At 43.3% G+C, this 14,664-nt stretch overlaps 1 protein-coding gene across 7 annotated transcripts in view; it reads left to right on the forward strand.

The window, feature by feature from the left end:
• CALCR (calcitonin receptor) overlaps positions 1–14,664 on the forward strand; it is a 145,633-nt gene that overhangs the window by 115,176 nt on the left and 15,793 nt on the right. For 5 of the 7 annotated variants that reach the window (XM_083578754.1, XM_083578753.1, XM_083578755.1 and 2 more), the window contains 3 exons: positions 3,373–3,433; positions 3,534–3,600; positions 10,254–10,472. In XM_083578754.1, the coding sequence (XP_083434880.1) occupies positions 3,373–3,433; positions 3,534–3,600; positions 10,254–10,472 (347 nt within the window). The remainder of the gene's footprint in view (positions 1–3,372; positions 3,434–3,533; positions 3,601–10,253; positions 10,473–14,664) is intronic. The other 2 variants (XM_083578759.1, XM_083578758.1) reach the window with 1 other exon arrangement.

Below are 14,664 nucleotides of genomic sequence, written 5' to 3' on the forward strand. Positions count from 1 at the left end.
GGAAAGTGAGTCGGAGGGAGGGCTCAGAGAGACTTAAAGCGAGAACAGTGGGGAGGTTTCAGGACCTCCCGTAGGGACACCCACTCCTCGGCGGAAACTGTCACGCCAAGAGTCCAGAAGACGCGTTTCCGTTAAGGAGCTTTTATGCTGGAAGAAGTTCCGTAAACGCCCACTGTCCGATTCAACGAGCGATTGATGGAGCCATGCTTAAGGAGCTCCATCACAGACAGAGGTTTGGGAACTTAGCCAAACTCTGAGGGATCAGGATTTTACGCACAAGCAGCTCACCATCCCATCACAAGTGGTGTTCAAGGAAAGCCTTTGCATTAGATGAATTGCTTTTCAGACAGATTGTCAGAAGAATAATCTCCTAGAGGTTACCACAGCTTCCAGCTATAGTAACTCCCTCTCATAGCATGGTATGCCCCACGTGAACCAATTGGAATCAGCTTAGCAAAATGGCCTCTCACGTTAGAGCAAATAGATTGTGCATCTCAGTAAGTGGGCCAAATTGCATAGTATGCCCAAAATATTTATTTTGACATTGGGTCTGATATATTTGACTAAACACCTTGAGACAGTGGCTGGCTTAATCTTGTATTTGGTGCATTGTGGTAATATGCCAACCCTGCATGTATTTTAACATGAATCAATATCCATGAGAATGCTAATTGGGAGAAGACTAAATGAACTATCTGAATTTTATTAAGCAGAGCTGTTAAAAATGCAAAACTGATTCCTGCCATACTTCCATGGCAGACAAACCATTGCCTGTTTTGCCTTTGTCATACTGACAGCTTTGCACATTACAATTTCACTTCAGTAGATGTAAAACCACTCAGGTGGAGCAAGAAAGCAAGAGTTATCAGTGTTATCTGAGGCTGAAATTAGAACTGCTTGCAAGAAGAATGATCTTGTTTTTATTCAAGCAATCTGAATACAGATTGTTTCCATAAAACTTTCAAACGTCGCTCCAATATCATCAGCAGTAATGACATATCACAGACATTAACATACCAGAATGCTGATGTTTGGATAAGTTTTGAAATCATTTGCAAGCCTTCACCCAAAATCCACATAACTCAACTACGTATTGGTTTTTTATCGAAAGCACATTCTAGTTTTGAAATGTTTATACACTAACAAAAACAAAGTGTAAAAAAGTTACGCTGGCCGTGGTTTTTTGAAATGTGAAATTAGACTCCAGGCCTTTATATGCTTACCTAGGAGTAAGTCCAACTCATCTCAGAGTGGACGTGTATAAAATTGCACTCTCAGAATCATTTTCTGTCTTTATCCTCAAATCAGCCCAGTTACTGTTGCCAATTCCGATGAATTTATTTTCAGTTACAGCAAAAAGAGAGCAGGACTCATTGCTTAAACCTGAAGAATACGAGAAGGCATAGACTCGGCTGAGAAGTGATGCCAAACCATGGTTTAACGTTACAGGGACAAGCACGCAGCAGCCTTGGATTCACACGCTCCCATCTCCTCCTCCTTTACAAATGACAGGAGATGATTAAAAGCTTTGGCCTTCAATTTCGAAGGAACCAGAGTTTCTTGAGTCATGCAAACCCAGGGACGGTGGTTTGTTCTGACTTGTTAGTTAAAACAAAGCAGGACCAAGCCAACTGTATTCATGTAAATAAAAGCCAAAGAATCCTGTTGAATCAAACCAAAACTCCATCTATTCCAGCATCCTATTCCCACAGTGGCCAACCAGATACCTATGGAAAGCCTGCAATCAGGCCATTAGTCCAACAGCAGTCTCCTCTCTCCTATTCCCCAGTGGCTGCTTTTCAAAGACAGACCACCCTCAGAACTGAAGCCATCATAATTAGTAGCTACTGGTAGCCCTGTCCTCCCTGATTTGTCAAATCTCCTTTTAAAGCAATCTCAGTTGGTAGTCGTCATCATCACGACATCTTGCAGTAGCAAATTCCATAGTCTTTGTGCTCTGTGGTGAATGGCAGAAAACCTTAACAGCAACACTTTCTTCAAAGAACTAAAGTCCTATGAAGCACATGTATACTTGCAGCACTAGCCATTTGCCTTGGAAACCATTTGAGGCAGGGAGCATGCTTTCAAAGTGTAGAAGACTTTGGCAATCTGCTGTATTGGCCTGAATATAAGCCGCACCTGAATATAAGCCGCACCTTTAAAAATGGAGGGGGGGGAAATACCTGAATTTAAGCCACTCCATTCCTGGCTGCTCCTGGCTGCACACTAGGCAGGGAGAGGGGGAGCTGCGCTGTGTTTCCCCTTCCTCGTTCTCTCCCTTCCTGGCCTTGGGGGAAAGGATGGGGGGCTACGCATGGGGCGGGCGCCGCTTTGCAGCGCTCCTGGCGCTGTTTGCCGCATACTATAAGGTCGCGAATATAAGCCACACTTTTAACTATTCACAGTCGGAATTTGGGGGGAGGAAAGTGAGGCTTATATTCAGGGCAATACGGTATTTAGAGGCATACGGCTCTGAACCTTATTATAGAAAAGAATAGCTCTTAAAATGAGTGGCAGCAGTTTGCTTTAAAATGGCAGTGTTTTATTTTTAAAAAACCAGATGGAAATCAATAACCAAAGAAAGTATTCCATGCTCCACTACACCTCACCCCCCAAATGTTAGTATAATCAATATCTGTAAGCAGTCCCTCCAACTGAATTCCCTGACGTTTATTTATTTTTAGTTATTTCAGCATTTTTGGAGGCTTACCTCAACCAGAGCAATGAACTGAGTGCAAAAACTTTTCACTCCTTCAGACACCCTGAGCCTGTACTTAATGTGACAGGGGGCAAGCTTGTCAGGGCAGTGTTAAAATAAAAATGCTTTGGAAAAATAACTGTATGTATGTGCTTGTCAGCCTTAACTCCATGGCTCGCCTCAGCCAGCAGCACTAAAATCTCTCACACTGACAAGGCATATTCATTACAAGACTCGCTTGTAAAGGTTCTTTCGTACAGCCAGAGTGAGAAATATATTTACAGTCAGTGGTCAAGTTACCCTGGCTGCATGCACAACATACATTTAAAGCACAAACAATGCTGGGAACTATAGTGTGCTGGGAATTGTAGCATGGTGTGGGGTAAACCACATTTCCCAGGATTCTTTGGGGGAAGTATCTTGCTGTGCCTCTCTCCTTTAGTAAGAACCAACAGGTTCTGGAAAGCTGCAGGTTCCTCACACTTTAAGGCCTTCATATGTAGTAGCTGTCTTGTGGGAACATTCTTTATCACATAGCTGCTACACTTTACACACAGAGATAGGCTTGTTATTCTCTAATTCACATTTCTTTATGATTTTCATAAGGTTTTGTCAGCCTAACATAGATTGCATTACAAAAACTGAAATGTGATGCATATAATTATCCATTCTAGGGTTTCCTTTAGTGCCGGCATCAATTCATGCAGTGGCAAGAACCAAATACTTCAACGATAAGTAAGTATCATGTTTGTTCTTTATAGTTTACTTAGCATTTCTTTATAAAAACAAAGCAATTTTGCTCTTTTAGTAAATGTTTTTTTTTCTCTCCTTCCAGCTGCTGGATTAGTGTGGACACTCACTTGTTGTATGTTGTTCATGGGCCTGTGATGGCAGCTTTATTGGTGAGAAAATCATTTGCTATTGCATTAAGAGCACTGTATTATTATTATTTTGCCTATTATTATTATTATTATTGCCATATTGGCCCGGATATAAGCCGCACCCACAAATAAGTTGCATCTTTAAAATTCAGCGGCCCCTTCGGCCCCACACTCCCAGGCTGGTTCCTGGGGGGGGGGGGGAGCGCTGCTTTGCCGGCAACATAAGGTCACAAATCTAAGCCACACTTTAACTTTTCACAATAGGAAATTGGAAAAAAGTGTGGCTTATATTCGGGCCAATAAGGTATCTAAATCCAAGTAAATGGTACTCAGAGTAGACCCACTGAAATAAATAGGCCTAAATTAGCCATGACCATTAATTTCAGTTGGTCTGCTCTGAATCACACTGACATTGGATACAACCTGTTATTTTTTCTTATTTTTATTTTATTAATGATATTATTAATGATTACAGTTATGACTTAGTATTTTTATCCCCCTTTTCTGCATGGCACCCAACACTGCTAATGGCAATAATTTAAGATTATTTAAATTTTAAAGTAACACGATAATGTAAAGCTATTTCTGAGCAAACCTGGTTAGAATCAGACAGGTGCACTGCCATCCTATGTGTGCTTACTTGGAAGTAAGTGCATAGGATTTCATTCTGAGGCTCTAAGCCTGCACACACTTAGCTGAGAGTAAGCCCCCATTGAAAACAGTGGGGGCTACCCTATGCATGTGCAGATGTTTTCATGGGGGGTGTCTTTTAAGACCTTCAAAAAAACATGTAAAGGTCAGGCACATGCAAACTTGTTCCCACCACTGCTCACCTAGTTAAATGTCTGAGTAGGGCCAGGTAGGACACCTGTCTGAAGTCCTGGAGAGCCACAGCTAGTCACTGTAAAGCAGGGATAGCCAACATGGTGTGCTCCAGATACAGTGGATACTCGGGTTGCAAACGTGATCCATGTGGGAGGCATGTTCACAACCTGCAGCACACACGGGTTGCAATTTGGAGCTCCTGCACATGCGCGAGTGCCGAAACCCGGAAGTAACCCGTTCTGGTACTTCTGGGTTCGGCGCAGTGCGCAACCCAAAATCGCACAACCTGAAACGTCTGTAACCCGAGGTATGACTGTATTGGACTACAGCTCCCATCATTCCTGGCTGTTGCCTCTGCTGGCAGGGGCTGATGGGAGTTGTAGTGCAACAAACACCTTGGCTGCCCCTGATGTACAGCTAGATTTGAGCTAGGTTTTCTAATATAAGGCCACTTCCTGTGTTCCTAACGCAATCCATGCAAAGATGGAAACAGTTTTTGTGGCAGGCCTCAATTCTCTGCACGCTGTCTTGAGCATAATATGAGCAAGTGTTTCCTTTCCTTCCTTTCTGTATAATCATGCTGTGTCTCCTCTTCACCCCACCACCTTTCTCGTGCCTCCTTGGCTGAATTTACTCGGCTTTCTCAGCTTTTTCTTATGTGTTCTTCCTTCAGCTCCTTTTATTATCCTTGCAGCTTGATACGTCAAATTGTCGTCTTGTTAATTGGCCCCGTGTGATCTTTTGAAGGAGCTGACTCATTATTTTGGTATATTTGTAGTTCCTGGTTGACTCCAGATACCTGGAAAGCACGGGTGGCAGCAGGGAGCTTCTCAGTATGCCACACATGGTTTCAGCAACATGATTGTATTGATTATGTGGTTATATATCTATAGATCTATAGCATTAGGCCAGCATATTTTAGCCCAGTGGTTTTTGGTCCTTTCAAATGATGCAAAAGTCATCTCAGAGACAGAATTAATATTCAGGAGGCAGGGAGGAACTAAGGAACTTCCAGCTGGGAGTGGATCTCTTACATTTAAAGATGAAATTGTTATTTCCTCCCCCCTCCCTTTTTCCCCCTAACTAGAAGAGGGAGAAAGCTTTGTTGCTGCTTCAAGTAGCATATTGGCTGCCCTCAGGAACCCAGAAGTTTTCCTTCTGAAATTTGGGAAATAAGGCCCTGTGTGAACTCTATTTAATGTGTTTGTATGCCGTTTTTCATCACTTCAAAATAACCTTAAAGAAATTTAACACAAGGCTAAATAAACCACATAATTAAAAATCACATAACAAAATAGAAGTAATAGTATGATGTCAATAACAGAACACAGACATAAAACCAGCACTATAATACAAGACAGACTCAAGGTTCAAAACCATCTAACCCAAGTCTCCAAAAGTGATAGAAAATAAATTTAATTTAAAAAAAAAAATGTGCCCAAAATGTCTCACAACAGCATACCAAATGAACGATAATAAATATAAGAGTTCAGAAAACATAAAGGTAAAGGGACCATTAGGTCCAGTCGTGGCCAACTCTGGGGTTGCGGCGCTCATCTCGCTTTATTGGCCGAGGGAGCCGGCGTACAGCTTCCGGATCATGAGCAGTGTACGAAAACGCCGTTTACCTTCCCGCTGGAGCGGTACCTATTTATCTACTTGCACTTTGACGTGCTTTCGAACTGCTAGGTTGGCAGGAGCAGGGACCGAGCAATGGGAGCTCACCCCGTCGTGGGGATTTGAACCGCCGACCTTCTGATCAGCAAGCCCTAGGCTCTGTGGTTTAACCCACAGTGCCACCTATTCAGAAAACATACTCCCTAAAAATAACCAGACTGAGTTGTACTCAGTCTGCCGCTAAGACTGAGGTTCCATCATTGAAAAGATTTCTCCTTGAGCAACACAATCTTCTCCCCCATCTCTTCCCCCAACACACGCACTAAACCTGTTCCGAATATGATTGGGGGTGGTGTGGGGCACACAGGAGTGAGGAGAAGGAGGAAATCCCCTTGCGCTAGCACTAAGAAGTGCACTAATGCAAAGCATTAGTAAGTTGAATACTGCCCAAAGTCAATAAATAGAGAAAGAAAATCTATACAGTATTATCTAAAACAATACAAAAAAAGCTAACCTAATTCAACAGCTTGGAACTGAAAAAGAGAAAGGATGGCGTCCAACACAGAAATAAAATGGTGGTATACAAAATGCGAGGGGGTTGCACTATTCCCATAGGACCTTCCATGAAAGCTTACCACCCAAGCATAAGGCAGGAATGGCTGGCCTTAATATGGATTGTAGCTGCTACCGCCAAGCAAAGCTCTTGAACTGGCTACCACGAATCCTGAAGCTGTTCCATGCCTGTGTATTGTTTCCTGCCTAGATTTTGATAGCAACTGTTTCTAATAGGCTTGCAACTGGCAAGATTGGCCAAGTCAGACCATCCAGCTCAGCACAGTCTACACCAACTGGCAGGATCTCTCCAGATTTTCAGGCAGGGGATCTCTCCTGCCAAGGATTGAACCTGGAACCTTCTACATGCAAAGCACCTTCCCCACAGCTTTATATACATAACCTGTGTAAGATCAGCAGGTTGACACCCCAGAAGGTTCAAAACGGGATGACCTGGTATTTAGCTCTTGCCTGCAGACATGTGCATCATGAGCAGAAATACTCTGACGATGAGTAAGGCGGAAATGGCGATGGAAGTAGCCTCAGTCTGTCTTCACAAAGTTAATTTAGCTTTCGGTTTTCCGACAGAGTTTTGATGCCTTTTTTAAAACAATAAAACAATAATATGTTTGGAGAAATAGTGGGTTGCTTATGGTAGTCAGGCTTCAATGACTCAATTCATTTACCCAGAATGGAAACGACACAGGATCGTTTTCCGTGTAACGGTCTGTGAAAGAGGGCTGCTGTGCTTAATGCCATACTAAATTTTATCATCTGGATGGGAATACTTTGCATGCCCTCCGGCCTCTTGAGAACCACAACCAGCTCAAGATTTATTGCAGCAGTCTGATTCCCCCCCTCCTCCCCTCTGGGATCCTAAAGGCCAAGGTTGGCTGATGATGTGCAAACCTTTTCCTATTTCTGAACTCCGCCACCACTACGCCCAAGCTTTATGCTTTGGTTACTCTGCAAAGTAAAGCCCATCATCTTTTTTAAAAGGAACTCTAATCACTTTCAGAAAAGAAACAAAAGAAAGGGAAAAAACAGGTGTGATGATTGCTGGCTTCAAATCCTCTCCTTTACTATCTGGCTTGCTCATTACAGCGCTGCCTTTCCAAAAATACATTGGCTATGAGCTCAGAAGCCACTGAAGGAGAGATAATGGTACTTGGGCTCAAAGCAGACGTGTCTTTTCTTTTCTTAATTGGTGCAGTGTCTGTGTTGCTTCCAGAATCCTATGATTTTGGCTTAAGCAATCTGAGGAACTGAGCTCACAAAACCAGTACGGGGCCCTGATTCAGGTTGTGATCCCAATGGGTATCTGCTGTTTGCCCCGTGAATGAACCATTTGCTGTAAAACTGCATACTTGGGAACAAATGGGGCAAGGGGATTTTAAGCAGGAAACCAGTACAGAGCCCCTGTCCAGACAAGGAGTGCATTCTGGATCAGGGTGGATCTGTGGTCTAAACCACTGAGCCTCTTGGGCTTGCTGATCAGAAGGTCGGCGGTTCGAATCCCCGTGATGAAGTGAGCTCCCATTGCTCTGTCCCAGCTCCTGCCAACCTAGCAGTTTGAAAGCCTACCAGCAGGAGTAGATAATTAGGTACTGCTCTGGCAGGAAGGTAAATGGCGTTTCCGTATGCTCTGGCTTCCATCATGGTGTTCTGTTGTGCCAGAAGTGGTTTAGTCATGCTGGCCACATGACCTGGAAAGCTGTCTGTGGACAAACGCTGGCTCCCTCGGCCTGAAAGCAAGATGAGCGCCACAACCCCATGGTCACCTTTGACTGGACTTCACCGTCCAGGGGTCCTTTACCATTACCTTATTACCATTACCTTATTACTGCTCACGTGCTTTGTCATCAAAATAGTTTAAGCACCTGTTTTTTAAACAAAAACAAACCAATAATTCTGCCTTTATACAGGGGCAGAGACCTTTTTGTCCTTCTTGCTCAGTTCTCACCACACCATTGGTCTTCAGCTGATGGGTTGGGACCCAGTGGATCACAGCCTGATCCAAGGTGGGTCACAGCAGGAGCACTACTACCAGTATATGGTAAAAGATTAAGAAATGAGTCCTCAAGTGCATATCTGGATTATGAGTGAGTCCTGAAAAAAATTGAAGATGCCTGATCTACACTAACCAACAGTGGTTTTTTTCCAGGATTTCAAACAGGGAGTCTCTCCCAGCCCAACCTGCAGATGCTGAGGATTGAACCTTTTAGGGAGCCTTTTGCATGCAAAACAGATGCTCTGTCACTAAGCTATAGCCCTTCCCTTGAAAGGCGCTTAGGGACTAAATGTGTAGCTGTTCGAAAAGGAATTTTTGGTGCTGGGGGAGCAACCATCCCATGCCAAATAGCAGAGGGTAATTTTAGTTGGAACAATTACACCAGAAAGCTTGCGTCTTCCTTCCCATGAACTGTTGTCCTGATTTGTCCCAATTGCACACACACACACACGCACACACCGCTAATTAATGCTAGAAAATGAAATTACTCAACTGCAAATGACATTTCTAGTGTCAGAAGTAGTTTGGCCCTAAGGTGGCAGGTTTTTTTGAATAAGCACCAATTACGAGCAGTCCTCAGCAACTTAAAGACTATAAAATTATAATCGCCCCCACAGCACACACACATGCCTAAGCATTGTTTCAATGCTGAAAGGGGGAAAAGTGTACATTTGTTCTCTGGTTTCTATATATGTGTGTTTTAGTTTCTAATGTATCTGTGATTAAGTGCGGCACTTTTAGCAGAGAGCTTCAGAAAGACACTTCAGATTACATGGTGTGGAGCAGGGAAAGGAACATTTTTAAACAGTGTTATTTTTTAAAAAAATACAGGAAAAACAAGAACAATTTATTCCTTCTGAATATTGCAGAGGGTGTAATAGAGGAACAGACAGAGGGTGGCAAAGCACCTGCCTCTACATGGTTTTCTTCTCCAGATGTCTCTATTGCAGCCTTCCTCAGCCTTGTGCTCCCCAGATACCTAGAACTACAATTCCAGGCAACCCAGCTAGCATAGCCAGTGCACAGGTGTTATGGGATTTGTAGTCCAACAACTTTTGGAAGGCACCAGCATGTGCCTTGCCTACTTAACAGCCTTTGGCCTCTTTGACTGGGGACTATCCCCTGCTAAATACACTCAGTTGTTAGTTCTACGTTACCTGCATTTGGATAGTCGGCAATGTTTTTTCACCTTCATCCAACCAAGGAGGATTCATCCTGAACCAGATGCTCTACTGCTCCTGTTGGCTTTTCCCCAGGGATCAGTCGACAGGGATTAGGGAGCATCCAGTTCAGGGATGCAGATATTTTACAGGCCATAAACTCAGTCTGGTCCTGAGAATAAAATTTGCCGAGTCCTAAAATATGTGACCTAGGAAACTGGATCGTTGGTCCATGTTATTTTCCCTTGCTCCCAGCTCTAGTCTTACACTTTATTTTTACAAAGTTCCAGAGGGTCAGCTTCATGTTTGAATCCATTTAATTTTACATGTCACTGATATGAGTTATGCACCGTTTTCATGTAATGCAATTTCTATTGATCTCGTTTCAAAATGTCTGTGGAAACAAAATATATTTGTGCGTGATAGTTTAATGTTTTACAAGTTCTGTTTTTTTGTAAATAGAATAAATCTAAAATGATGGTTGATTAATAAAGCATTTGTTCTTACAGGTCAATTTTTTCTTTTTGCTTAACATTGTGCGAGTTCTAGTAACCAAGCTAAGAGACACTCATCGCGCCGAGTCCAACATGTACATGAAAGCTGTCAGAGCCACTTTAATCCTTGTGCCCTTATTAGGAATTCAGTTTGTCATTATTCCATGGAGGCCAGAAAACAAGCTTGCGGGCGAAGTATATGATTACATCATGCATATATTAATGCATTACCAGGTATGGGTCTGTTAACACTTTGGTTTTTATGTTGTGGTTGTTATTTTTTTAGTTAGGTATGTAAAGATGGGGGAGAAATTTGTTCGGATATCTATCCAATTTGCATTTGCTTGAACCGACATGTGAACTGAATCACAAGCATCCCTCTTCAATGTGTACTTCTCTGAATTTTGTGGTGCAGTTCACCAACCAAGCAATGCACACCAAGTATTAAGTCAAAGTGCACACAAAAATACCTATCTTAGTGAAAACAACATACAGTGGTACCTCGGGTTACATACGCTTCAGGTTACACACTCCGCTAACCCAGAAATAGTGCTTCAGGTTAAGAACTTTGCTTCAGGATAAGAACAGAAATCGGGCTCCGGCAGCGCGGCGGCAGCAGGAGGCCCCATTAGCTAAAGTGGTGCTTCAGGTTAAGAACAGTTTCAGGTTAAGAACAGACCTCCGGAACGAATTAAGTACTTAACCCGAGGTACCACTGTACAAAAAAAACCCCCATTGAATTAAGGGAAATTGCTTGTAACTTGCTATCCTGATAGTCTCCCGAGTTAACAAAGAAGCTACAAGGGGCTGAAATAGAGACTGCCTGTTGCCATTTAGAAATGTAATAGCGTTTTCTCTGCAGAATAACATCCTCATCTGGAAAATAACACCATGAAGTATCCCGTACCAGGTTTCCCATACTAGAAGTGGCTCTGAACTATGAGAGTCAATTCATCTCTAGCTCTTTACATCATCTTCCCTCTTTAGGAGATTGTCCTTATCACATAGCAGTTTCAGTCAGAGCATTTGATGAGGATCCTGCCTCACTGTTCGGTAAGCTCATAAGTGGTTTAGTAGCATGAGCTAGTTTTGTTGCAACAAATGGGGCAAAATTGCCATATGAAGAAAGTGGACAGCTTAAAAATAAGTGGTAAAAACAAAGTGGTCTGAGATCCACCTCTCTATACCCAGTTCAAATCCTATAGCTCCGCATTAGGAGGCTTGAGGAGTTCTGTTTTTGTTAATCTTGATGCAAACTGACCGGATCTCTACCTCCCTGATGTGTGAGGAGATGGGGACATAATTCTCCTTAGGACTCTGCCCTTCTCTGTATTTTGTGATACAAAATTCTTCCTCAAAAAATGGTCCCTATAATGTGGTTTTTGAAAAACACATATTTTAAGATAAAACACATTTAGAAACACAAATATTGAGATAAAATATGCACTTCATTGGCATTTTGTGATAAAATAGAATTTATTTGTGCAGGATTTTTTTAAAAAAAACAAACCATGATTACTGTAGAAACGGAAAAGAACATACAAATGAACAAACATGTGAAATTGGCGTGGGTTGGAAATAGATTGCTCCATCTATCTGCAGTTACACAGGTGGTACTTAACAAGAATAAGCAAAAACAAAGTAAGTGAAGTGCTGCATTATTCAGAGACAGGTATTTAATTAGATACAGATATAGAAATGTGGAAGACTGAACTCAAGTTTGGAAAAACAAGACACTTGAGAGAAATCAAAATTAACACATTCGCCCAACCCTGTTTTTCATTTAGATTACATTACAAATAAATGGTATATATTAATTAAGGCACAGGAAGCTGCCTTTGTAACAGGCCAGACTACTTGTCCGTCTAGCCTACTATTGCTTAATTAGACATCTTTCTCCTCAGCTACTGTCAGAAGCAGCTCATCAGGTGAGGCCAAGCTGCTTATGCTAGCTTCACAGCAGGTGGGTCACTACTGGTCATTGGGAGGGGCAACAGGGAAGTCAGCATGGTGCAAACGCACCAGCAGGAGTGCCAGATTGGCTGTGCAGGTGTTTGTACTGCAGCAAACTCTACACCAGCTCATTCCTCCCCCTTCGGATAATCTACCTGCTGCGAAGCCAACATAAGCAGCCCGGTCTCACCTGGCAAGCTGCCTCTGAGAGCAGGAGATGAGAAAGATCTGCCTGCCTGGCAAGCCACTTCTGCTTGCTACCTGAGATGCCAGGGATTGATCCTGGAACTTTCCACATGCAAAGCATGTACTCTACTACTGAGCCATGGCCCATTCTCAAACAAATTTATATATTAATGAATTAAATCCTTGTTAATTAGGATTTATTAGCAATTATTGCTATTGACTTAAATAAGTGAAATGCAATACAAGCTGGGCAACTTAAACTAAGTAATAAGGCACAGTCTTTATATGGTGGTTTAGAACGTTCAGACCATTTCATATACTTTAGCCCAAGCCAAATGTAATGACAAAGCATAGTTTTATCACTGAGTGAGCAAGTACAAACCTTGGCGGAAAAGTAATTGCGTGCATGCATGGAAGTTGGGTGCTCACAATCCCAATTCTGCCCTAGGCAGGGGCGTAGGAAGGATGCGGGGGGGTGGCTCACCCCGGGTGTCACCTTGTCGGAGGTGACAAAATGGCCGGCAGTACTCACCACAGGGCCTGCAGTACGCCTGAGCCATGCATCTCAGGTGCCCACAGGCTCTGTGCTGTCCGCCCACTGCCTCCCCTCAGCTGTAGAGCGGCTGAGGCCCCGCGCCTCGTCCCTCGTTCCTCCCTAAGAGCACTGTGAGTCCCAGGGCCTCAGCTGCCCTGCAGCTGGGGGGGGAGGCAGTGGGTGCAGAGTGGACGAGACGGGGGCGCGGTGCCCATGGGGACGGCTCATCCCTATGGGCGCCACTTGCCCCGCCCCTATGGGCAGTTTGCCCCAGGTGCCTGAGAGGCTTCCTCCGCCGCTGCCCCTAGGTGTTTATATTAGCATCTGAATGTGGTTTTTCGCTAATGAAAATGGTGACACGTCATTCCCTAGATATGTGTGAGTCCCGACTGCAGATTTACTGCAACATAGCTGTAACATAATGTGGGAGTCTGACAACAACTTACTGTTGAAAAGCACTGCTTTGTTGTGGGGTAAATGTCGTTAAAATGTGTTCAGCAGTCAGATCATGTGAACTGTTTAGCTACAGGGTGAGTCTTTAAAAGAGGCCCCGTGAAACATGTGTACTCTGTATCCACAGGGCCTCTTTTAAAGGACTCACCCTGTGTTTCTCACTGTGGGTGTCTGGCATTTTTGCACCATCTTCCTTAATATCTTAATATAATATAGCCACCAACTATCTGCAATATAATTACCAATTAAGCAAGGAGGACAGTAGTGTCAGGGTCAAACTGTCAAGCATTTACAGATCTGAGTTCCATGCCATTTCACCCTTTTTAAACAAGTCATAAAAAGAGGCCTCTCTTCACCTTCCTGTACAATGTACAATGGCAAGGTTCTTTACTGTGCATGCATTTTTAGTACCCATTTACTGCTGTTCCCTTCTGTCGTGTAGAAATAACATCACTTTTGGACACATTTTGCCCTCCACATCAGGCTCCTTTTCTCACCTCAGACAAACTCCTCTGCAGAACTGTTAACTAAAATCTAATTTCAAGGCCACCTGAGCAAACTCGTCGTCTTTAAGCCATGATCCCCGTTATCCTCTTGTGAAAGACAATATGGCTATATAACTGCAAATGAGAAGAGAATTTAGAGGGATAAGAGCAGGAATGGAGGAAATTGTGTGACCCAAAGTGTCTTTCGTTAGAGAGGGTAGGGGCACAAATGAGAAAGACCTGTGTTTTGGTGTTGGAAAAGTACCGTAAAAGACGCACCTAGTTTTTGGAGGAGGAAAACAAGAAAAAAAATATTCTGAATCTCAGAAGCCAGAACAGCAAGAGGGATCGCTGCGCAGTGAAAGCAGCAATCCCTCTTGCTGTTCTGGCTTCTGGGATAGCTGCACAGCCTGCATTCGCTCCATAAGACGCACAAACATTTCCCCTTACTTTTTAGGAGATAAAAAGTGAGTCTTATAGAGCAAAAAATACGGTATATCTGGCTGCAGTCTGATGAACACCTGTGAATACTCAATTGAACACAATAAGATTTACTTCCAAGGCCACATGGATTGAACTGCCTTGTACTACACATTTTGGTAGTACAACATAGTTTACTATTGTGTGTGCCTTGTGAGGCGTCCTTTTCAAATATGAGCTGCAAGGGGGATGAGGATCATAGGAACACTTAGGAAGCTGCCTGATACTGAGTCAGACTACTGGTCCATCTAGCTCAGGAATGTCTACATTGGCTTGGCAGAGGTCTCCAGGATTTCTCACAGGGCTGCCAGGGATGGGACCCGAGACCTTCTGC

The sequence above is a fragment of the Podarcis filfolensis genome (genome assembly GCF_964270895.1).
Source record: "Podarcis filfolensis genome assembly, chromosome: 12".
Lineage (NCBI taxonomy): Eukaryota > Metazoa > Chordata > Lepidosauria > Squamata > Lacertidae > Podarcis > Podarcis filfolensis.